This window comes from Coenobita brevimanus, chromosome 58 (genome assembly GCF_032717465.1).
Source record: "Coenobita brevimanus isolate Jiangsu-jjx chromosome 58, ASM3271746v2, whole genome shotgun sequence".
Taxonomy (NCBI): Eukaryota; Metazoa; Arthropoda; class Malacostraca; order Decapoda; family Coenobitidae; genus Coenobita; species Coenobita brevimanus.
In genome coordinates this window covers 14,152,997-14,179,788 of record NC_137011.1, presented here as the reverse complement: position 1 = coordinate 14,179,788, position 26,792 = coordinate 14,152,997, and the positions used below count along the sequence as shown (strand labels likewise).

Below are 26,792 nucleotides of genomic sequence, written 5' to 3'. Positions count from 1 at the left end.
AAACTGCACGTCCTCCAAGGCTAGACTCTGCCACGGGAGAATAAAGTGGAGGGTCAGTCCGATTAGCAATAAGGAAGTTGTGTCACAACTACCAGCTCCCACACCATGAGAATGGCTAAAAATAGAATCATAATGCAGTTTCAGAACCAACAATAAGTCTAATTATTACGAATACAGATACAAAGCAGAAATAAATACGTTTACAGACGGGGAAAACGTACTTCTTCCGTCATAACATGTTCATCTTTATCATTTTACGTTCATCTTTATCATTTTACCTTGTTATTTTCGCAATATATATTGCTGTCTCGTAAACAGGGTGGTTGTATGTGTTTTGCAAGGGAGGAAAAAGATTGTATTTTCTGTCTGGGTCGAGATAATGGGTGTAACTATGTGTGGTTAGGCATGGCCACGAGCGAAAAAATCGTACATCCACTCATCACGATAGCAGGTGGTGAACTGACAGATGATACATGAGAGGATGAAGTCAAGGTCAGTCTCATGTCCCAGATTTTCGTTCACTTCCCGAAAGTTTTCACAGTTTTCTACAAGTTGCATTGCATCAAATGATCCAAACCATTACAGCAAGCCTGAGCAAATAGGTAAAGATACCGAGACAAAAATGTATTTTTCTCTTATTATAAGTCTTTAACGAACAAACAAAAAAGGCAATATTCCGACGCCGATCATGGGTAATCATATAAATCAGGTTAACTGGTTACAAGGCTTTATTTAATGCTTTAATTGCTTACAAGTACATGCCAGAACAGTAAATATTTAACTTACAAATACAGTTTGTATTGTAGAAAAGCAGTACAGTAAGAGTTTTACGAACAAACAAAAAAGGCAATATTCCGTCGCCGATCATGGGCAATCATATAATTCGGGTTAACTGGTTACAAGGCTTTATTTAATGATTTAACTTTATTTAAGTGCTTACAAGTACAGTACATACGAGAACAGTAAATATTTAACTTACAAATACTGTACAGTACTGTGGAAAAAACGAACAAATAAAAAAGGCAATATTCTGACGCCTATCAGGTAAACTGGTTATAAGACTTTATTTCTTGCTTTAACGTTATTTAATAGTACTTTAAGTTGCACATAAACTTACCAGAACAGTACAGTACTGTAAATAACTTACAAATACTGTGCTGCTGTACTCGGGAATGTCTCACTCACTGAATAATTTCCCGCCTAGATCGTCACGTAATCAAAACAAACCGCGCGCTGCGGTGACGTTCGAGGATTTGATCTTTCAAAGGCCTCTCCTGCGTTAATTTGTAGTTTTCATAATGGTTTTTTAATCTTACATTGTCTTATATGTATCCCAGCCCTTACCGTGTATAATTGCAAGCGCGTTCCGTGAGATCGTGTTCCGTGCGAGTTACCTGTATATATATATATATATATATATATATATATATATATAGATATAGATAGATATATATATATATATATATATACATATATATATATAGATAGATAGATATATATATATATACATATATATATATAGATAGATAGATATATATATATATACAGTACCCTTGCACCCAACACGGTAATATTGTCATGCATGGGTCCCGTGTTGGACCAAAAACGTGTTGGACAAACAACAGAGCTTATGGGGAAAAATGAATTATGTCAGCAACCCTAGGAAAAGTCACCCTAAATACCTACCATATACCTATACATATATCGGTACTACTGTAATTATAATAAATGGTACTGTGCTGTGAATGATAACTAACCTTTTAGGATAGTTTTGATGGGCTTGCTGGGAATGGAAGGTGGTATCCAAGGCTGTAGGTAGTCCTACTGGGTCCCCAGAGGATGGCTGCTGGCGTCACTAGCGGGTAATGGCTGCTACTCCTTCTCAACCTCCCTCATAAATCCTTCGAAATCACACTCAGAATCACTATCTTCGTCCACAGCCATGGAAGGTCCTGCTTCTGCCTTTCCTAGCACTCTGTAAGCCTTCACTGCTGCCAGGATCTTGTCTTGGTTTTTTATTATGGTCCTCACGTTGGCTTCATTCATGTCGTAGGCTTTGGCAATGTCCACTTTCCTCTCCCCTTTCTTCTTCCTCTCGATGCTTTCTAGCTTGGTGGCCTGAGGGAGGTGCCGCCGCTTCTTGGGGTTCTCAGAAGGCTTCCTAGGCATCGTGAGCAGGGTAAAATGCAGTAACAAGGGCAGAAAATGCAACAAGAAAAAAGCACCTTCCAATGCGAATAATGCGACTGAGTGGCGCTGTGGCGGGAGAAATTTAAACAAAACATCACGTGAGAGCAGAAGCGTTTTTAATTCTGCGACATCACGATCACCTCACGATAGTGGGTGGGGGAGGCTACTTGATCGGAAGTTTTTATTGGCTGTCAGCATCACGGGAACGTCCAGTATGACCGTGTTGGACCAGGGGTGATCGTGCTAGAGGCGAACTCTGCGGATTTCGCCCACTTCTCAGAGCTCCGTCCGTGTTATGCAAATGCACCCATATTACAGTAATTAAACCGAATTAAATCTTACTAGTTATTGCTCTCCGTTCTGGACACAAATCGTGCTGGACAAACGCGTGTTGGACGCGAAGGTACTGTATATATATATAGTAATCCCTCTAATGTCCAAACGCCCAATATCTGAACATCCCCACTAACCGGACATAATCGTCCCGGGATCCAATATTCCCAAAATGGGCCAAAAACTGCAAAAAATTTGAAAAAAATCTGACTTTTTTCCCTCCCGTAATTTGAAATTGCTGCGTGGCGCCGAACAGCTGTTACACCATGGTCCCTTCACCCCTTCCTTCCTCCCCCTCCCCCCTCCCCTGTCAGGGTTGCCATTTGGTATTTTTCATTACCAAGTGTGGGCCAATTTGGTAATGAAAAATTCGTTTGGTAATGAATCAGAATAATGCATTACCAAATGGATTTTTCACATGTATGAGGATACACAGGATGGAGATGGTGGATTGTTTGCTCTCTATGATTAATCTGCTACCCTACATAGCATGAAAATAATCAACATGGTGTTAATTATAAGGAGAGTGATTACATGTATTTCCACTTGTATATATAATTAGTGAAGAATAAATGCTATTTGCGAATTTGGTAATGAAAAGTTAAATTTGGTAATGAAAATTGAGGAGATTGGTAATGTGGCCTTTGCGATCTGGCAACTCTGTTACCCCGCCATCATCAACAGTCACAGCCAAACTCCGATCGAGAGCAGATGCTTATAGCAGTGCAAGCCACAGGTGCTTGTTTTTTGTGAATAAACAGTGAATAAACTGCAGTACCTCGCCACTAGAACACACGAGAATTTACAGTGTTGTGTAGTGTTAAGAAATTAGAATTTAAAGTGCAGAGGATTAACTGTGGACTGCAAACTGGCGGTTCAAACCAGTCCAGGAGCCAGGGACTTGTAAGTACCCAGAATGTTTAATATTGTATAAACTCACCTCTAAAACCTCATTTTATGGTTCTTTTGCAATTATTTCAGTCTTTTATGTCCCTTATTGGTGTGACTTGGGTCTTAAATAGGTGCAATGCATGTCCAGAGGGAGTTGTATAGGTGTTTTTCTGAGTTAAGGTCCATAAGTACAAGTCCAGGAGGCTGGGGCCCAATATCCGGACAGGATCACTATCCGGACATGCCTTTGGCTCTATTACGTCGGATATTGGAGGGATTACTATATATATATATATATATATATATATATATATATATATATATATAAATAAATATTTATATATAGTAATCCCTCCAATATCCGACGTAATACAGCCATAGGCAGGTCCGGATACTGGTCCTGTCCGGATATTGGGCCCCAGCTTATGGACTTGTACTTATGGACCCTAACTCAGAGAAACACCTATACAACTCCCTCTGGACATGCATAGCACCTATTTAAGACCCAAATCACACCAATAAGGCACATAAATGACTGAAATAAATGCAAAAGAAGCATAAAATGAGGGTTTAGAAGTAGGTTCATACAATATTAAACATTCTGGTTACTGGCTCCTGGACTGGTACTTATGGACCCTAACCTAGCCTAACTCAGAAAAACACCTTCCTACTGCACATGCATAGCTCCTAACACCCTGTTCACACCAATAAAGGACATTAAAGAGTGAAATGAGGTGTTTGATGTAAGTATAGTTTGGAAAAAAGTACAGTATGAAACATTCTGCCTACTTACAGCAAGTCCATGGCAACCTCGATGAAGAACCGCCTCCTCTCGGACTCTGACAGTAAGAAGGATTTCCTGAAGCACTTCCAGTACACTGTTCATGAAGTCTTGCATTGAACTTAGTCAATCGCACTCAGAAGTCCGTTCTCTTCACAGTGCGCACTCATGTCTAACTAATGCTCCATTGTAACTTACTAAGTGTTGCACTCTGCACTTTAACTTTTCCCATTCTTCTAATAATTTTCTAAAGCAAAAACAGACAAGTCTATTTACGTTAAATTTTGTTCCAAATTAGTCTTTTCACTCACAACTGTAAATCCTTAACACAACACACTGTTTTTTTCACTGCACAACACTGTAAATTCCTGTGTGGTGTAGTGGAGAAGTTCTTGCTGTTTATTCACTGTCAGAGTCTGAGAGTATCACTGGCAGGTGACCTAGGGGTGCGTTGCTGGGTCGTGGTGATGGCGTACCCACTGCAGACGACTCTGAAGACAGACGCAAACTCACGTCGAACGGTGACTCCACCGTGGCTGATGTGCTGGGCTGTGGCTCGGAGCATGAGGGCCTGTCTTGGGGAGGCAACGGAGTGGAGCCAGGGCTGGGCACAGCGGGAGTCACGGGCCTGAAAAAACTGTCAATGGTTGATTGACGCAATGACCGATGATTCTGACGATTGATGATGCGCTGCCTGAAAGCAAGCACTTCCTAAAAAAGTCCCAAGGGCCCCATCTCCCTGTCGCAGTCCAGGTGTTCCAGGTAGTCTAGGATGAACTCTAGGTGTTCCCGGAGTGCGCTCAGCGTGGGGATGGCTGGAGTAGTGTCCTGCTGAGAGGAGTCTGCATCATCATCGCCTTCCTTGTCGGAATCTTCAAGCTCAGTACTGACACCTGCAACTGAAGATGCGATCTCAATATCAGACAATGTCTGATACCCAGGATCGCCTTCGTCGTCATCCAACCACTCACGAACATCGTCCACATCAACATCGTTGCCGTGCGTACGTAGCCGTGCATGGAAGTCATCCACGTCAAACTCTAGAAAATCATACTCCACATCCGTTCCGAGAAGCAGACGAGACCAACCATTTTCCAGAGTCTTCACAGGGACTTCCTTCCATGCACTAGCCCAGTTGTACAGTGCAGACTTGATGTTGTAGCGGCGAAGGTTTTCCAAAGTCCACTGGCCTCGTGTGTCCCGTCCCTCCCTGTGCTCGTCCTCGTCCTCGTGAACAACCATCACCTCGTCCAGGAACTTCCATCAGTATAGGCGCTTTTTGGCCATGATCATTCCTTGGTCCATTGGTTGGATGAGAGCAGTCGTATTAGGTGGCAGAAACATGCACCTAATCCGGCCATTCTCAGCCACCAAGTCCTTGTCGCACGGGTGGGCAGGTGCATTGTCGAGGAGAAGGAGGGCCTTTACCTGGTTGCGCGGGATTCCCAGTGTCTTCGTCTGGTAATTGATGACCTCCTTGACGAAGTGACGGTGCAACCAGTCTTTGAAGATCACGGCTGTAAACCATGCCTTCAAAGAATGGTACCAGACGACAGGAAGGACATCCATCACCCCACGAAGACATCGAGACTGCTTTGCACAGCCAGCAACAACAGGCTTCAGCCGGTGCATGCCGTTAGGATTGGCACAACACAAAGCAGATATCCGTTCCTTGGAGAGCTTGCGGCCAGGTACACGCTTCTCCGTCTCCTTGGCTAGAGTGTTCATTGGCAAAGAGTGATAGAATAGACCAGTTTCGTCAGCGTTGTGGACTTGACCGAGAGTGAGGCCCTCCCTGTCGAGCAAGCCCTTCACCTTGTGCCGAAACTCGTCAACTCCATCCTCGTTAGCGTCCAATGCTTCGCCATGAGCTTTACGGTTGGTAAGGCCATGCCGTAACTTGAATGCAAAGAGCCAACCCTCGGATGCCTTGAAGTCTAGGGCGTCGTGAGGCCTGGCGAACTTCTCAGCAGCAGCCTTCAGCTCCGTTCCACGTACCATCACACCAGCAGCACGTTGCTGTCGATACCAAATCAGCGTGGAGCGGTCGATTTCAGCAAACTTGGGAGTAAACATCACCTTCCTCTCCACGTTGCGTTTGGTTCTCGACGAGAAGTCAGCTGTGTACTGCATGAGTTTGTCTCGGGATCTCTTAATATCGAACAAAGTAGATCGGGCCAGGTTGAACTCAGAGAGGATGCGGGAAGAAGACCACCCCGCATCTACTTTTTCCAATATCTCCCGTTTCTTCTCCAGAGTCAACACCACTCTCTTCCTTTTCTCAGGAGGTAGGGCCATCATCACACACATTAACCCCTTAACCGCGGGGCGTCACTTTCGTGACGCTTGGGAGCAAGGGATCATACCACGGGGCGTCGCTTTTGTGATTCTGTGTTATTTTGAATTCACCCGGGCTTCCAAGTGGGGGCTTGTATCATCTATCAGTACTGCCAATGTCCAACACTAGTCAGCACTCCTAATCTCATCTGTACTCCCATCCATTGTTGACAATTTAGCCATTTCTCCCTGTTCTTGACTCCCTTCCCTACCCCCCCTCCATTACCCTATCCTCTCGCCTGCCCGGCCGTGCTACGCTAAGTAAATCTTCCCTGGAATTTTTCACTGATTTCATCCATTGAAATAAGCCCTATGCCCTATTCTTATACCAAATAATATATACAAGAAAGAAATAAGGTAAGTGAGAGTGCCATACACCTGGAATTGGCTAATTATCACCTGACAACACCTCACGTGCACTCGTACGCTAATTTTTGCTGTTTATTTCCCCTTGAAATATGCCGTATAATCTATTTTCGTAATAAATATACATATAAGGAGGGAAGGGAGAAGCCTAAGTGATATTTACATTCACCTGGAACTACCTAATTTATAATGTATTGTCTAGATTTCCTGCCAATCATTTCACTGCTAAAATTAGCTGTGTCATGAGGCTAAACGTTGGCAGTACTGATTTCCCTAGGTAGGCCACCACCCCGTCCCACCCTTATCAGTTCACTCTCATCTTCCAGTGTGGGGGTACGTCTGTTCGCGCTTGCTAACTTCAGGGCCTTTTCACCCCCATGCAAAGGGTCCTGTGACCTTTACCCCCTACTAAACCTCGTGTGGAAAGAGGTAAAGGGCTGACAATTGATAAAAGAGTGACTACGATCTTTCTCTCGAGTAAAACAGTGCAAGTGGAATTTTAAATAATGTGTAAATAATGTGTAAACAGCAAGTGAAAGTAATGAATGTAAATATACGTGAACAGTGGAAAATAGTTTTATAAGTTACTTCAAGTGACAGTGCATAACACAGTGTAAATAAAATAGAAATGTAAATAACGTAAATAAACTAGAGAACGTAAATAGAAATGTAAATGAGTAGTATTATAAGAATACGAGTATATACCCTAGGAGTAATGAAAGTGAAAGTTTCATTCTAGCATGTCTGAATACTATGAGTTATGAGAGTGAAATTGAAAGTGACATTCACTCTCAATGCTAGTATACAGGACGAGAAAGTGAATGCTACGTATTTTACTGAAAGAAATTGAATCCCTACAATGACAATAAACTAATACTACTGAAGGAAACTTATAGATAAAGACTGTAGATATATATAAGTGTTATATAGTAATAGAAATATAAAGTGTGAGGGGTTTTATGAATAATAAATGACAGAGTACCAACAGCGAACTAGCGCAAGTGCGACGGAAAGACGCGCTCGTAATTTTCATTGCTTTCATAGTATTTTTTTTTGGGAGTATGGATCCCAAACTACTTGAAAATCATAGAGTAGTCTTATAGTGTTAATATCTGGCTGTGGTAATCATATTACGGGTTGTCTGGAAGTGTAAAGTGGAGACTTCGTTACCCAACTTCAGAGGTCTCCACAAGTCCTATGGTAACCGACGAAGGCTCAACAAACATTCCAGGAGAAAGTTGAAGGTATGTACCATAAGCATATGTAATTTTAATATTCTAGGACTAATAACTGATTTTTGGCAAATATTTTTTGAGAGTCTGTCAGAGCCCGTATAACCCCGCGGCACACGCAAAACATTGGTAAACATGCCCGTGGTTTAGGGGTTAAGAGGAGGCCCGAGAGCAGCAGGAGTGCCTGCAGCAGGTAAGGCACCACCACAAAAGCGAGCACGTGGGCAGCCATAACGACGAGCGTGCACTTGCGGCGAGAGACAGGCGGAAAGTGGGGAGGATGCAGTGGCGCTCTATCGGACGTCGGAGGAACGACGCGCCACAACAATGCTCTCCCATGCCGTGCGCGTCAAGTTCAAATTACAGGCGGGAATTTTTTTTTTTTTTTTTTTTTTTTTTTTTTTTTTCCCCCGGACCATTTTGGGAATGTTGGATCCTGGGACGATTATGTCCGGTTAGTGGGGATGTTCGGATATTGGGCGTTCGGATATTAGAGGGATTACTTATACTGTATATATATATATATATATATATATATATATATATATATATATACACTCAATCCTCGTAATCCGCGTGTTTATAAAGCACGGATTCGTAATCCACGGCAAAGTGGCTGTCAGACTGCCAGCACTCTTAAACCGCTGTTAATTCACGAAAATCGCAGATCTAGGCACCGAAGTGGGCCTTTTCCGAGGAGAATCGTAAACCGCAGCATTCAATTTGATAACAGCGACCCAACAACCAATCATCACCCGTCCCTGGTGGCAAATGTGCATACTAATGCCGCAGAGTTAATGAGAAACATCAGGAACTCATCACCCAATATTTTGCCCGGGTAAGGGCAGAAGCTGAGTCTGAACCACTGCCTGGCCCTTCACACACTGAGGACGTGGATGACGTAGCATCAGTCATCTCTGAGGCAGACTTTGAGGGCTTCCTGAGGGAGGCTAAGGAGCTGGAGAAGGGAGAACAGCATGAGGGAGCACCCCCACCTCATGCTGAGAGGTTCTAAGTTCTTCCCAACACCACCCCACTTCATTCACTTAAGCAATATCATCCTAGGATTAAGGTGAGATCCCTTAACCTTGCTTATTTCTATTAAATACATGAACCGAATATTCCTAAATTTGTATGTTTGTGTTTGATGGTGCCTAGATAGGTGTAGGTAAGGTGCTTTGGGGGGTGGTTGGGCAAAGACCCTAATTAATTTTTCACATAAGAGTTAATATTTATAAACTGCGGAATTTGTAATCTGCGGCAGTGGTCCAGACCCAAATTGCCGCGGATTACGAGGATCGAGTGTATATATATCTATATCTATCTATTGCCAGACGCCATAATCCCGTAAGGGGTGGCCATTTGACTTTGAGTTATTTGTATTGAGGGGAGGGGCACTAACCCTCCACCAACCCACTGTTGACACATAGGGAGCACGTATGGTTTGGTTATATGGTTACCACCCAGCATTGTAAATGGTTTCTTGGCTTACAGGAAACCATTTGGCTAGTCATCCAATGTAAAGCCACCTGTAAAGGAGAGAAAAGCAATAAGAAGTGTCAGGAGAGATAGGAGAAATAGGAAGAGAGGAGGGCAGGCACAGAAAAAGAATGATAAAGACTAAGGAAGAAGTAGGCAGCAGTACATCAAGTGAGTGAATGATGGTCGCCACCATATATACAGTATATATATAAATGCAGAATGTGTGTATATATATATATATATATATATGTGTGTGTAATCCCTCCACTTTCTGATGTAATAGAGCCAATGGCACGTCCGGAAAGTGGTTCCGTCTGGACAGTGGGCCCCTGCCTCCTGAACTGGTACTTATGGACCCTAACCTAACCTAACCCAGAAAAACACATACATAACTCCCTACCGGACATGCATAGCACCTATTTAAGACCCCATTCACACCAATAAGGGACAGAAAAGAGTGAAATAAATGCAAAGGAACCAGAGAATGAGGTTTTAGAAGTAAGTATGGAATATACAGTACAGTATTAAACATTCTGGGCACTTACAACAAGTCCCTGGCTCCTGGACTGGTACTTATGGAACCTAACCTAGCCTAACTCAGAAAAACACCTACATAACTCCCTACTGGACATGCATAGCATCTAACACCCTATTCACACCAACAAGGGACATAAAAGAGTGAAATAAATGCAAAGGAACCAGAGAATGAGGTTTTAGAGGTAAGTATAGAAAATACAGTACAATATGAAACATTCTGGGTACTTACAACAAGTCCCTGGCCATCTCGATGAATAACCCGCCTCCTCTCAGACTCTGCAGTAAGAAGGTGTACCAGAAGCAGCTGCAGTAGCCAAGTCTTGCACTGAACGTAGTCATTTGCACTCTGAATTCTATTTTCTTAACACTGCGCACTCAGTTTGTACTTGCGCTCCATTGTACCTTAATGATATCAGTGTTGCACTCTGCACCTAAGTCTTTGTACTCAGAATTCTAATTTCTTAACACTGCCACTCTGTTCTTACTTGGCTTCATTGTCTATCTATCTATCTATTGCCAGACGCCTCAATCCCGTTTGGGGTGGCCACAAACAAATCGCCTCCAAGTCGCCCTGTCCCCCGCCATTTCACTCCCCTGCTCCCAACTCACACCCCCCTCTCTCATATACCTCTCCACCCCATCTCTCCATCTCATCCTCGGCCTCCCCCTCCCTCTTTCCCCCTCCACCTCACTCACATACACTCTCTTCGTCAGTCTTTCACCCTCCATCCTTTCCACATGGCCAAACCACCTCATTGTGTTCCTCATAACGCTTCCTATCACATCCACATCAACACCACAACGCTCCTTTATATCCTCATTCGTCAGCCTGTCTCTCCATGTGACTCCACAGGCTCCTCTTAAATAACTCATTTCCACGGCCCTCACTCTTGACTTGTGTCCTTCCAACAACGTCCAAGCTTCACTTCCGTACGTTAGAGTTGGTATCACAATACTGTCATGTAGTAACTTTTTCACTTCCATGCTCACTTCCCTGTTTCTTATCACTGCTTTCAAAGAACCAGCAACCTTTCTTCCCTGCTGTACCCTTTCAAGCACTTCACCCTCCAAACCTCCATCTTTACTCATCACACTACCCAAGTACTTAAACGTACTCACATTTTCCAATTCCTCACCATCCAACCTCGCTGTACATTCACTGACTTCACCTCTCTCAAAGACCATCACTTTACTTTTCCCTACATTCACCTTTAGATTCCGTTTCTTACACACTCTCTCAAACTCATCCACCAAGCCTTGCAGCTCCCCTTCGTCTTCACTCAACAACACAGTATCATCTGCAAACAACAGTACAGGGAGTTTCCAAACACTATCCTCTCTCACCAGGGCCACTCCAACATCCACTACCCTACCTTGTACCTCTTTTATTACCCCATCCATGTACAGATTGAACAACCATGGAGACATGACACATCCCTGTTTCAACCCAACTTTCAAAGAGAAAAATTCACTTAGTTCACCATCCACACGCACTGCAGCCTTCGCACCATCGTACATACTCTTCACAGCATTCAACAACTTCCCATCTACTCCATATATTCTTAACACTTTCCACAATTCTAGTCTATCCACTCTGTCATATGCTTTCTCCAAATCCATGAAAGCCGCATACAACTTCTTTCCCTTCTCAAGAAACTTTTCCACTAAAGATCTGAGAATGAATATCTGATCTACACAACCTCTTCCCTTCCTAAAGCCTCCCTGTTCTTCTCCAACTAATTTCTCTGTTCTTTCTCTAACTCTGTCAATAAGTATCCTACCATACACTTTTCCTATTATACTAAGAAGACCTTCATGAAATCAGTGTTGCACCCTGCACTTCGGTCTTTTGCACTCGCTTCTAATTTCTTAACACTGCGCAATGTTCTTTTCACTGCACAACACTGTAAATTCCTGTGTGGTCTGGTGGTGAGTTCTTGCTGTTTATTCACTGTCAGAGTCCGAGAGTAGCTGATGCAGGTGGCCTAGGGGCGCGTTGCTGGGATGTGGTGATGGACTACCCACTGCTGACGACTCTGAAGACAGGCGCAAACTCACGTCCAGTGGCAACTGTGCCTGATGTGCTGGACTGTGGCTCAGAGGATGAAGGCCTGTCTTGGGGAGGCAGTGGTGTGGTGCCAATGCGGGGTCACAGGTCTGAAAAAAATGTCAATCGTTGATTGATGCAAGGAACAACAATTTTGGCAATTAATGATGTGCTGCCTGAAAGAGTGCAGTTCCTCCACAAGTCCCAAGGGCCCCATCTCCCTGTTGCAGTCCAGGTGTTCCAGGTAGTCAAGAACGAACTCAAAGTGCTCCTGGAGTGCGCTCAGCTTGGGGATGGCTGGAGTAGTGCCACGCAGAGAGGAGTCCGCATCATTGTCGCTTTCCTCGTCAGAATCTTCAAGCTGGGTACTTGTACCTGCAACTGAAGATGCGATCTCGATACCAGACGTGATCTGATACCCAGGATTGCCCTTGTCGTCATCCAACCACTCACACACTTCGTCCGCATCAACATTGTTGCCATGCGCATGAAGACGTGCATGGAAGTCATCCACGTCGAAACCTAGAAAATCGTGCACCACATCGGCTCTGACAAGCAGACGAGACCAGCCATTTTCCAGTCTTGACAGGGACTTCCTTCCATGCACTGGACCTGTTGTAAATGGCAGACTTTATGTTGTAGCGACGAAGGATTTCCAAAGTACGCTGGCCTTGCGTGTCCCGTCCCTCCCTGTGCTCATCCTCATCCTCGAGAACAACCATCACCTCATCCAGGAACATCCTAGGATACAGCCTTTTCGTTGCCACGATCACTCCTTGGTCCATTGGTTGGATGAGAGAAGTCGAATTAGGTGGCAAAAACATGCACCTAATGCGGCCATTCTCAGCCACCAAATCCTTGCCAGACGGATGCGCAGGTGCATTGTCCAAGAGAAGGAGGGCCTTTACCTGGTCGCATGCGGGATTCCCAGTTTCTCTGTCTGGTAATGGATGACCTTCTTGACAAAATGGCGTTGGAACCAGTCTTTGAAGATATTAGCTGTGAACCAAGCCTTCAGTGAATGGTACCAAATGACAGGAAGGACATCCACCACCCCATGAAGATTGGCTGTGAACCAAGCCTTCAGTGACTGGTACCAAATGACAGGAAGGACATCCAATACCCCACGAAGACACCGAGGCTGCTTTGCACGGCCAACAATAACGGGCTTGAGCTGGTCCATACCGTTAGCATTGGCACAACACAAAGCAGATAACTGTTGCTTGCAAAGCTTGTGGCCAGATACACGCTCCTCCATCTCCTCGGCTAAAGCGTTCGTTGGCAAAGATCAATAGAATAGACCAGTTTCATCACCGTTGTAGATTTGACCGAGAGTGAGACCCTCCCTGTTGATCAAGCCCTTCACCTTCTGCCGAAACTCGTCTACTCCCCCTCGTTGGCCTCCAGAGCTTTGCCATGGACCTTACGGTTGGTAAGTCCATGCCATAACTTGAAAGCGAAGAGCCAACCCTCGGATGCCTTGAAGTTTGGGGCAGCAGCCTTCAGCTCCGTGCCATGCACCATCACACCAGCAGGACGTTGTTGACGATACCAAATCAGCGCGCAGCGGTTGATTTTTGCATACCGGGGAGTAAACATCATCTTCCTTTCCATGTTGCGTTGGTTCTTCGATGAGAAGTCAGCCGTGTACTGCATGAGTTTGTCCTGGGATCTCTTGATATCAAACAGTGTAGAGTGGGCCAGGTTGAATTCACGGAGGATGCGTGAGGTCGACCATCCCACGTCCACCTTGTCCAATATCTCCCTTTTCTTCTCCAAAGTCAGAACCACTCGCTTCCTCTTCTCGGGCGGCTGGGCCATCATCACACACACGAAGAAGGGGCAGGAAAGGAACAGGAGGTAGGGCACCATCACAAAAGCGAGCACGTGGGCAGCGATGGTGACGAGCGTCCACTCACGACGAATGATGGTCGGGAAATGGGGAGGATGCAGGGGTGCTCTGGTGGACATTGGCGGAACTATGCACCAAAAAACAGCTGGTCCACGCCACGTGCCGAGTTCAAATTATGGGGGGAAAATAGTTCAGATTTTTTTTGGAAATTTTTGCTTTTTTGGGGGGCAATTTTGGGGTTACTAAGTCTCGGGACCAAAATGTCCAGTAAGTGGGGAGTCCAGATAGTGGGCGTCCGAATAGTACAGGGATTACTGTATATATATATATATATATATATATATATATATATATATATATATACACAGTAATCCCTGTATTATTTGTATATATACACTATATATATATATATATATATATATATATATATATAGACAGTAATCCCAGTACTATTTGTATATATACACTATATATAGACAGATGATAGATATATATATATATATATATATATATATATATATATATATATATATATATTTATTTATATATTGTAGCAGCCATGGCTCTGTGGGTTAGAGGGCTCCGCTCTGACCGAAAGGTCGGAGGATCGAATCCACCCAAGGGTCATTGGTAGACATCAGGAAGGGCATCCGGTCATAAAATGCTACACGCTCCAGTCCAAAAGTCCTCTACCCAGGGGCAACGCCTTAGCCCTTCTGGGATGCCTGGCGTAAAACCAAATTATTTTTTATTATTTATTTTATATATATATATATATATCTATAATACACCCACTGCAAATTGACTTAGGACCTACACAGCAGAGTTGTCTGTCTTTGCTTTGTGTTTCCACCTTTACCGAGTGAATTTTTTTTGGCAAGAAGTAACTGGCAGGTCCTCTGGTGTTGGCGGGAGGTGGTGAACACTCAGCACGTCAATGCTTGCCCAGAAGCGAGAGTGGTAGTATATGTTCCTGTCACTCCAAACTTGCACCTCCCTCTTTTTTCATGTGTGCAAGGTGACAGCATGGTGGAATGATGAGGTGAAACGAGCTGTGGAACAAAAGAAGAAGGCATATAGTGAATGGTTAGCAAGTAGAGGTAGGGGAGAAGATGAGAGAGAGAAGAGAGAGGTATATGTGGGTAGGAGAAGGGAGGTGAAGAGACTGGTGAAGGAGAGTAAGAAGAAGGTGGATGAAGAGTTTGAGAGGAATCTGAGTGTGAAATGGAGGGAGAGTAAGAAATTGTTTTGGAAGGAGGTAAAGAAAGTAAGGCAGTGTGAAAGGGGAAATAATAGGGGAGTGAAAGATAGGAATAAAAGATTGTTGGTGGAGAAGAGAGAGAAATTGAGGAGATGGAAGGAACACTTTGAGGATTTGTTGAATGTAGAGAGTGACAGCAGTGCGAGTATAAGTGGTTGGGGAATGGCTGGGAGGAGAAGAGATGAGAAGATGGAGGAAGAGATCAGTAGGATGGAAGTAGTGGAAGCAATGAAGAAGATCAAGTTGGGGAAGGCCCCAGGAATTGATGGAGTGTGTGGTGAAATGCCGAGGTATGGGGTGAGATTGTTGTGGAGTGGATATGGAAGTTGTGTAGATTGGCTTGGGAAGAGGGAAGGGTTCCAGAGAACTGGAAATCAGGTATAATTGTTCCTTTATATAAAGGAAAAGGGGAGAGAGAAGTATGTGGTAACCATAGGGGTATTTGCCTTCTTAGTGTGACTGGTAAAATATATGGTAGAATATTCATCGATAGGGTTAGGCATATGACAGAGGAGCTAGTTGGAGAAGAACAAGGGGGATTTGGGAAGGGAAAAAGGTGTGTAGATCAGATATTTGTTTTAAGATGTTTAGTGGAGAAGTATCTAGAGAAGGGAAAGAAAGTGTATGCTGCCTTCATGGACTTGGAGAAAACTTATGACAGAATAGATAGGCAAGGTATGTGGAAGGTATTAAGAATATATGGAGTGGATGGGAAATTGTTGAATGCTGTGAAGAGTATGTACAAAGGAGCTAGGGCTACGGTGTGAGTGGATGGTGAGCTGAGTGAGTTCTTTGATCTCAATGTGGGACTGAAACAGGGTTGTGTGATGTCTCCATGGCTGTTTAATATATACATGGATGGGGTTGTAAAGGAGGTGCAGGGTAGGGCAGTGGATGTGGGGGTGGCTCTAATGAATGAGGGTGAGATTTGGATGATTCCGGTGTTGCTGTTTGCTGATGATACAGTATTGTTGAGTGAAGATGAATGGGAGTTGCAAGGTTTGGTGAATGAATTTGGGACAGTGTGTAGGAGGAGGAAGCTGAAAGTTAATTTAAACAAAAGTAAAGTTATGGTGTTTGAGAGGAATGAAGTCACAGAATGTACAGTGAGGTTGGATGGTGAGGATATGGAGAATGTGATTGCATTCAAGTACAGTACTGGGGTAGTGTGATGAGTAAGGATGGAACTTTGGGGGATGAAGTGCATGAAAGGGTACAGCAGGGAAGGAAAGTTGTTGGTTCACTGAAAGCAGTGATGGGAAATAGGGAGGTGAGTATGAAAGTTAAGAAGTCACTGCATGATAGTATTGTGATCCCTACCCTGACGTATGGAAGCGAGGCGTGGACCTTGCAAGAGGGGAACAAGTCAAGAGTGAGAGCAGTGGAAATGAGTTACTTGAGAGGCGCATGTGGAGTGACATGGAGGGACAGGTTGACGAATGAAGAAGTGACGGAACGTTGTGGGGTGGATGTGGATGTGGTTGAGAAGATTAAGAGAAATACACTGAGGTGGTTTGGACATGTGGAGAGAATGGAGAATGAAAGACTGACTAAGAGAGTGTATGTAGGTGAGGTCGAGGGAGGGAGAGGTAGACCGAGGATGAGGTGGAGGGATGGAGTTGAGAGGTATATGAGGGAGGGGGGGGGTGAGTTGGGGGGAGAGGAGTCAAATGGTGGGTGACAGAGCGACTTGACGGCCACCCTTTGCGGGATTAGGGCGTCGGACTATAGATAGATAGATAGATTACTGTTTGCCCTGTTATTTTCCTAGAGTCGAGTTGTCATGCCTGGAAAGTACTGTTCAAGGGATGAGAGGGTCCGTATCATTGCATGGAGGCAGGATAATGTCCCTATCATCACTATTTGTGAACGTACTGGACGCTCAAAGTTGACTGTCATGATGATTCTTGCTGCAATGCGTGGCCTGCCACCTGATGTCATACCAGAGCACAAGCGTGGCGGTTGAAAGAAGAGGACCACTTGCAGAGGTACAAATACGCTTCTGAAGAGGGAAGTAATCAAGCATCCTCGACTGACAGCAGCAGAATTGAAGAGAATGCATCCCCAGCTGTTACAAGACGTCTCAGTTTGAACTATCCATCACCGCTTGCAGAAGGAGCTGGGTTTGCCAAACCACACTGCAACCAAGAAACTACATCTCACTGACCACATGAAGAAGCAGCACATTCAGTTTGCCAAGAACATTGGACATCGGATGAGCGGAGAAAAGTTATGTTTTCTGATGAAACCACATTTCAAGTGTTTCAAGTGCATTCTGCCAAGGTTCATCGCCCTGCCTCCTGTAGTTGATATGACCCTGCTTACACGGTGCCGACTGTTAAGCACCCACAATCAGTAATGGTATGGGGGTGTTTCTCAGGTGAAGTGGGAAGGGGACGCCTCTGCTTTCTTCCTAAGAACTTGATGATGAATGGTGGCAGCTACAGTAAAAGTCCAATTCTTCGACATCCAGTTCCCCGGCAAATCTGACATTTCGGCAAATCTGACATTTCGGCAAGGTATGTGGAAGATATTAAGAATATATGGAGTGGATGGGAAATTGTTGAGTGCTGTGAAGAGTATGTACGAGGGAGCTAGGGCTACGGTGCGAGTGGATGGTGAGCTGAGTGAGTTCTTTGATCTCAATGTGGGACTGAAACAGGGGTGTGTGATGTCTCCATGGCTGTTTAATATATATATGGATGGGGTTGTAAAGGAGGTGCAAGGTAGGGCAGTGGATGTGGGGGTGGCCCTAATGAATGAGGGTGAGATTTGGAAGCTTCTGGTGTTGCTGTTTGCTGATGATACAGTATTGTTGAATGAAGATGAATGGGAGTTGCAAGGTTTGGTGAATGAATTTGGGACAGTGTGTAGGAGGAGGAAGCTGAAAGTTAATGTAAACACAAGTGAAGTTATGGTGTTTGAGAGGAATGAAATCACAGTGTGTGCAGTGAGGTTGGATGGTGAGGATATGGAGAATGTGAGTGCATTCAAGTACTTGGGTAGTATGATGAGTAAGGATGGAACTTTGGGGGATGAAGTACGTGAAAGGGTACAGCAGGGAAGAAAGGTTGTTGGTACACTGAAAGCAGTGATGAGAAATAGGGAGGTGAGTATGGAAGTTAAGAAGTCACTGCATGATGGTATTGTGATCCCTACCTTGACGTATGGAAGCGAGGCGTGGACCTTGCAAGAGGGGAACAAGTCAGGAGTGAGAGCAGTGGAAATGAGTTACTTGAGAGGAGCATGTGGAGTGACGTGGAGGGACAGGTTGACGAATGAAGAAGTGAAGGAACGTTGTGGGGTAGATGTGGATGTGGTTGAAAAGATTAGGAGAAATACACTGAGGTGGTTTGGACATGTGGAGAGAATGGAGAATGAAAGACTGACCAAGAGGGTGTATGTAGGTGAGGTGGAGGGAGGGAGAGGGAGGGGTAGACCGAGGATGAGGTCGAGGGATGGAGTTGAGAGGTATATGAGGGAGGGGGGAATGAGTTGGGGGGAGGGGAGTCAAATGGTGGGTGACAGAGTGACTTGGAGGCGTTTTGTCTGCGGCCACCCTTTGCGGGATTAGGGCGTCGGGCTATAGATAGATAGACAAAAATCTCTGATCTTTCGGCAGATTTTCCGATTTTTTTCGTCAGTCTTGAAATTCTCCATGAGTCCTTAGAGCCTGTTGCAGGACCCTCTACTGCTGGGGACTTCTTCCAGCAGTAGCAGACTCCAATCAACCCCTTCTATTGTACATATGTAAATAAGGAACCTACTATAAGTTTAGGTAAGTGCATGTGAACTTGTAGGCCTACTGTACCATTACATTTATATACAGTATGTTCACTAATTTCTTTATTTTTCATATTCATGTATAGTACTGTCTTCATTACAGTATTGTACAGTATCATACAGTATACAGTACTCTCTCCAAACACATTTGTAATGATATGAGTAGTGATGACAGTGTTCACCGAAACATATAAGGTACTGAGTGGGTAGGGTTTTTGATAATTCGGCAATTTTGATTTTTCGGCACTTGCCTGGTCCCCTAGATGCCGAAAAATCGGACTTCTACTGTACATTCAAGTGCTGAAAAATCATTTGTAAAACTTTTTTGGTCTTCATAGGTGCGACTTTTTTGTGCACGATTCAGCTCCATCTCACAAGCCAAGAAAGGTGACAAAATGGCTTCAGGATAATCGGATTGAGGTCTTCAACTGGCCTGGCAACAGGCCGGATCTAAACCCGATAGAAAATTGCTTGGCAAAGATGAAGAAAAGCATGGCAGAGAAGTAGAGACCCAATCTGGACAACCTCAAGACTGAACTGACAAATGTCTGGTGCAAAGAAATGTCCTTAGATTACTTTAGAGATCTAAGTGATTCCATGCCAAAATGCATCCAAATGGTCCTGAAAAACAAGGGAAACATGATTTCATATTAATGAATGGCATTTCATGAACAAACATTGTGATATACAGTACTATGATTTCTGTGTTTTTAAATACCTTGTGGGGGGAGGTCTAAGTCAATTTGCGGTAGCTGTAAATTATATATATATATACAGTATTTGTATATATATATATATATATATATATATATACCGGAAGCTTCCGGTGTTGCTGTTTGCTGATGATACAGTATTGTTGAGTGAAGATGAATGGGAGTTGCAAGGTTTGGTGAATGAATTTGGGACAGTGTATAGGAGGAGGAAGCTGAAAGTTAATGTAAACAAAAGTAGAGTTATGGTGTTTGAGAGGAATGAAGTCACAGAGTGTGCAGTGAGGTTGGATGGTGAGGATATGGAGAATGTGAGTGCATTCAAGTACTTGGGTAGTGTGATGAGTAAGGATGGAACTTTGGGGGATGAAGTACGTGAAAGGGTACAGCAGGGAAGGAAGTTGTTGGTACACTGAAAGCAGTGATGAGAAATAGGGAGGTGAGTATGGAAGTTAAGAAGTCACTGCATGATAGTATTGTGATCCCTACCCTGACGTATGGAAGCGAGGTGTGGACCTTGCAAGAGGGGAACAAGTCGAGAGTGAGAGCAGTGGAAATGAGTAACTTGAGAGGAGCATGTGGAGTGACATGGAGGGACAGGTTGACGAATGAAGAAGTGACGGAACGTTGTGGGGTGGATGTGGATGTGGTTGAGAAGATTAAGAGAAATACACTGAGGTGGTTTGGACATGTGGAGAGAATGGAGAATAAAAGACTGACTAAGAGGGTGTATGTAGGTGAGGTGGAGGGAGGGAGAGGGAGGGGTAGACCGAGGATGAGGTGGAGGGATGGAGTTGAGAGATATATGAGGGAGGGGGGGGTGAGTTGGGGGGAGGGTAGTCAAATGGTGGGTGACAGTGACTTGGAGGCGTTTTGTCTGCGGCCACCCTTTGCGTGATTAGGGCATCGGGCTATAGATAGATAGATAGATAGATGGTATATATATATACACACCAGACCCTCCACATTAGCGGATTCTACTTTTGTGGGCTTCAGACATTCGCTGATTGTCCCTCTGTGGAGCTGAGATTTCGTTCGCAGCCAGAAAATGTTGCCGCGCGGATGCTCTCGGGTCATTTTGTGCCAAAACAGGCCCGCACCAAACCACCGCGCTCCCATGCTCCTCTGTCTCTCTCTCAGCCTGTGTCCTGCTACTGCTGCAGTTATGTCACTGCTTACACATTGCCACACCAAACCTCCCCTGATCTCAGTATTGTCCCCAATAATTGTGCTCTCACATGCTCAAAGGTAAGAAGTGCATTGCTGTGCAAATTTGAGTGAATTACCTCCCGTTTGTGCGATTTACTCGTGATAACTTTGTCCCATGTGTGTCTGTGTTGTCCTGCAAGCATGGGTGCCAAGCTTCCCACATCCCATAGTGGTGAGCCCACCCCTAATCGAAACAAAATGGTAGTCTTCGTAGTAGGTTGGAACATTGTCACCACAATCAGAAAAGCACATCAGAGTCACTCAAATGCGAAGATGATGTTGATCATCTTTTTTTATTAGACGGGCATCATTCATCATGAGTTTGTTTCACATGGTAAGACAGTCAATAAAGAATTTTACTTGGACGTTAGAAGCATTTGAGGGAGGGAGTGCGAAGGAAGAGGCTTGAGGCATGGACAAACAAAACCTGGATGCTGCACCATGACAGTGCACCTGCTTGTATGTTGCTTCTTATCTGTGACTTTAGTGAAGCATGAGACAGCTGTTCTCCCCCAGGCACCCAACTCCCTGGATTTGGCCCATGTGCCCCCCCCCCCCCACGCTTTTTTTTTATCCACCCTGAAAGGTTGCTGATTTCAAATGATACAAGAAATAACAGGAAATTCATCAAATGCACTAAATTCATGTTCATTCAAGCAAATGTACCTCGATGGCTAAGTGGCATGGCATAATGTGGCTAGTGTTAGTGCTAATGTGACCTCTACACAGTGCTCCTGCCGTAATCACACTATGCTGGCTAGTTGGTGCGCATTTTAAAAAGTGTGGTTTATTTTAGGGCAGACCCTGTAACAATGAAGAGAGTACAGTATGTTGTAGTATGGGTGTGCAGATTTTCAGGTCAGTGTCTACCATTATTTGGCTGTAAAGAGCTTGGACATTTTCTTTATTTTGAAGGTGAGACATAGCAAAAATGCAGCGATCAGGAATATTCATCAAAAAAAATTTTTATGAGTACCACATGAAAGATTGCATATTATCAACATTAATTCAGCCCAGTATCTACCTTGGTGTAGCTGTGGTGAATTTTTGAAATTTGGTTTGCCAAACCTTGACTTTCTGTCGTACAAATCGGTGACTAATGAGGCATGTGGGGTAGGCTGTGAGTGCCTGAAAAGGCTCCAGATGCCTCCACAGAGCATATATTGCAAGTCATTTGTCAACAGTCAGCCTTAACACAACGTTTGGAAAATTAAATTTTCAACCAGGCGCAGAAACTGTACTTTGCAGTGCACCTCGGAATAGCTGTGGCAACACGTTGCAATTAACTGGGTAAGGAATCACTATGTTGGGGTTGGCCATGGTAGCTACAGCCATTTTATATGGACTGGAAGCTAAACTAAGTGCCAAAACCAGCTGATTACTTTCCATCAGTTGCTTGAGTCTGTTGGATGAAAAAGTTTTAGATGTGTAATGAGATCTGTAACAGTGTTAATGTCAGCTTGGAATTTGACTTTGCGTATACTGTAGTTACCTAAAAGAAGGACCACTGAGTGACCACTTGTGGCTGAATGTTTCCTGCTTGAAAGTGGTGGTAGGCCACCTACGAAGCCTAGACACATCGCTTTTATGGTAGTACCTCCCAGAGTTGAAAGTACCCTCCCCTCTACTTCGTAACAGATTTAAAATTATCCACCATTAACTCTTTCATCACAAGAGGTCTGCCCTGAGCTGAAAAAACAATCAGGAGATGGTAAGAATGTGTTGTAAAATATGTAGCTAGATTGGGGAGTTAACTTTAAATGTAGGAATTAGTTATAGTCTTCAATAATCTCATCAGTATTAGTGATCTTCCGTAAGCTGAATATCATCCAGTGGTACAGTAGTAAGACTGAGATAATGAATTAATTGTTGTATTGAAGAACATTGCTGACTTATTCCCGTGCTCGTCACAGTGACAGAAAGAATCAAACAACATTAGTGCATCAAATTTTGCCAAAAACTAGGTGATACCCAAGTTAAAATTATCAGAGATATCCAGCAAGTTTGGAAGAATGAAGCCATAGGGGTAACACAAACAAAGGAGTGGTACAATTGCATACAAAATGGCTGAATGTCAGTCAAAAACGATCCACATCCTGGTAGGCCATCAATGAGCAGGAGTGCTGAAATTGTGAAGAAAGTCTGTGATTTAGTCATGGAAAATTGTTGGTTGACTGTCAGAGAAATTGCTGCTGAAACTGGAATCAGCAATGGATCAGCACACAAAATTTTAATGTATGAATTGGTCATGCGAAGAGTTGCCACCAAGTTCGTTGCAAAGCTCTTTTCACATGTACAACAAGCTTTGTGGATGAACGTTGCTTAAAACATGTTGGAGTGTGCATATCTTGATCCAGACTTTCTGAAGACTTATTACTGGAGATGAGACTTGGGTGTATGGATACAACCCAGAAACCGAAGCACAGCCATCCCAGTGGAAGCATACAGGGTTTCCATGGCCAGAAAAAGTGCAACTGGTCCACAGCAAGGTGAATTGCATGTTGACAGTTTTTTTTTTTTTTTTTTTTACTACTGTGATGTGCATCACAAATATGCACCAGAAAGTCCGACTGTCAACAAACATCATTACCCTGATGTTATCTGTCGACTTATGTGACGCATTTAGGCAGAAAAGACCAGAACTTTGGAAAGTGGCAAGTTGGAAGCTGCACCATGACAATGCCCTTGCCCATTGTTCTCAACTGATTTGGGAATTTTGAGCCAAGCACAGCATCCTGTAGGTCTGGCAGGCACCTTACTCACTAGATATGGCTTCATGTGACTTAATTATTCCCAAAGCTCAAAATTCCACTGAAGGGTTCCTGATTTGAGACAAGAGAAGAGGTCATGACAAATACGATGAAGCACCTGCAGGAGATACTGAAAACCAACTTCGGAAAATGTTTCAGGGAGTGGAAAGAATGCTGGGCTACATGTGTCAAGTCAGAAGGGGCCTACTTTTAGGGGGAGTAGTGTCCTAGCTCAACAGGTTAGGTATTTATTTTTAAGACCCTAAGATCAGATACTTTCTTAAAAGACCTTGTATGCATACATTCAGCTGAGAATCAGAGCACAGGAACTTGAGCAGCAACTTGGTACCATTAACCCATGTATTGTGGGGATAGCTCTGTTCTACTCTAATGTCAGTTTTATTTTGCTGAATGTGAGTATAGTAGCCTGAGAGTGTTGACTCTGGTACTGATACTTTTAACCCTCTTTTGGTTGAGATAGTTCTAGTACACGATACCAAATTATTTTCCCCTGCTGAGTGAGTCATAGCAATCTGGAAGATCACTTTCAGCTGTGAAAGTGCCTGTTTCTTTCTCCCATTTTTAACATCTTTGAACTGGATGCTCTTGGGATTTGCTTTATTTTCCTTCCAACTAATGCTTGATAGCTATGTAGAGTGAATCATAGGATCCTGATTGATGTGGCTATTGTTTTTGCCTTTGTTGTTGTTGCATCCCCAGGTTCATCTTGTTGTGAACCCAGTGGACCGCTGGAAATCAGTGACTTCAACCAGTCACTCCCAGAGGTCTTTTGTTGAAGTTATGTTGAAGGACTGTGTTGTAATAGGATGGTGCATAATGTAGAAGGGAAGAATGGTGGCCATATTGCAGTCTGGGTAGGTGTACTTGTGTTTCTCTGGGTAAGGTAGTTTCTAAGGGTGTATGTCCTGTGGTGGTTCTTGAAGGATCCTGGTAAGGTGAAGGATTTTGATAACTGTGGTGGCTTTGTGTTGTAAATCATAGTGTTGGATGGAGGAGGCGGGGTTGTTGCTGAGATGCTCTGTGTAGAGTTGAGAAGTTGTTTGTTTTTTGTTTCTGTGTGCATGGGGATGATGCAGCATGAAATTGTGTGGGTAGGATTGGTCTTCAGCTGAAACAGTGAATGGTGTGATTCTCATATATGATTTTTTATTGGAAGTATTTTTGTTTTTTGATATAAGTGATCTATATTTGTGGTTTTGGTGCATCCTTTTATTATTCTTAAGCCTTTGTTTTGTGTTTTTTTGAAGCATACTCATGACTGTTTTTTAAGGTTGAGGTCCAGCTTGGGGTAACAATTTATGGTTGTTCTGATAAATTGTTTGTAAATGTTTTAAGGAATTCTTTGTGTTGTTCATAAGTGGTACTTGTAAGTATCTTCAAAGCATCGAGATTATGAGATGTCTTTGTATAGATGTTGCTTGTGTGCAGAGACAAGGTCATGTGTGTGTTCAATATAAGTTCAAGAATTTGGAGATATCACTGCAATGGGAATGATTAGTTAAAGAGGGAAATACGTGCTTGAATTTGAGTGTCATTTCTTTCTTGAGTGAAGAGAGTGATGGTTGCTTTGATTAGTGAGGCAGTCATTCTCTTTTGGCTTTGCCAGTTTTCTTGTGAATATAAGTAGAATCAGATCTGGACAGCTGGTTGTTGAGATTTGGGGTGGTGTGAAGCTGTTGTCAAGTTGTTGGCATAGGACAGCACTAATGTTAAGGGGACAGGGGCTGACAGGTTGTGGGTGGAAAAGGTGAATAGTGAGGGTGAAAGGGCTGAACTCTGTGGAATAACATTGGATAGTATTTTGAAATTTGAACTTTGGTTTTGGTATTTTAGGTTAAATACATGAGAGAAGTTGGTCAGCCATTTTTTTTTATTATTTTCTTCCATGTATGTATCCATTTTTTTTTTTTTTTTTTTTTTTTTTGTTTAGGATGTGTTGTGGCAGTGGCAAAATCTTTGTTTATGTCCATAGCTGATTGAATGTCTCTTAATCGTGATTGTTTGTTGTTGAAGCCATCAGTGATGAATTAATTTAGAGAGGTGGGTGGTGGTTGAGTGTTTAGGTCAAAATCAACTGTGGGAGTAAGAGAGAGGGATGTTCTGTGATTTTGGATGGTTCGGTGAAAAACGACATTGGTCTGTGTAGCCTGATGTGGAATTGTTGGGTGGTTTCCATGATTTCAGTATGGGGATAATGGTTGCTTTCTTCCAGATATCAGGGATTTAGTTGTTAGTCCAGGAGAATAACTGAGTATGAAAGGTAGATGACAGTCAGTGATGTAAATATATCAGTTCTCTTTCTAACATTCTTCACTTTCAACAGGATGGCCATGAGATTTGCTTTGTTGGTGATGAAGGTTTCAGTGATCTGTCTCAGGTGGACCCTAAAGGAGATGACCTACTGAATGAAGCCATGGAGAAGGACAAGTCTGATGAGTGGTTTGCCACACAAGGGGGGAAGGCCTCAGCATAGATTATGTCCTGTGTAATCCACTTTGAGAGAATTAATACAGTATATTTTTAATACAGTATATATTTAATGTTAAAAAGTCAAGCATTGAGAACAAAATTTACTTACAGCATTATCCTTTGAAAAGTTTAGTTGAATAGTCAGATCTGAAGAAGTTAGATTAATAATCAGCAGTTGCAGCTTTAAGACCTATCCAGTACAGTAATGTGGCTGCAAGTGAAAAGTTAGGCCAAATGAGTGAGTTGCTTGTATTTATGAGCGAACAGATAATGATAAGTTCAATCAGATTTTTTTTTTTTTTTTAAATATGCTGTATACAGGATAGGCATGCTCACCACCACAAAGTTTTTAATATCCCATGATGTTGAGAAAATAATGTTTTCCTGTTAGAGTCAAACAGGTAAACACAAAGTAATTGATGACTTGTAACATTTTCTCATTGGATGTCAGGGGATACAGAAATACTAATTCTTCCCAACATACCTGGCATGGTTTACAGTACTTCTGTGAGTATGAAATAGTGCCTTGGAGAGGGAGTAC

At 43.4% G+C, this 26,792-nt stretch overlaps 1 protein-coding gene across 1 annotated transcript in view; it reads left to right on the top strand.

Annotated features, from left to right (window-relative positions):
- The window catches only part of LOC145402639 (glyoxalase domain-containing protein 4), a 90,143-nt gene extending 63,623 nt beyond the window's left edge, over window positions 1-26,520 (top strand). Inside the window, exon 7 of the mRNA XM_080274630.1 lies at window positions 26,106-26,520. Coding sequence (XP_080130756.1) covers window positions 26,106-26,255 — 150 coding nt within the window. The 3' untranslated portion in view covers window positions 26,256-26,520. The remainder of the gene's footprint in view (window positions 1-26,105) is intronic.
- The last annotated feature ends 272 nt before the right edge of the window (window positions 26,521-26,792 follow it).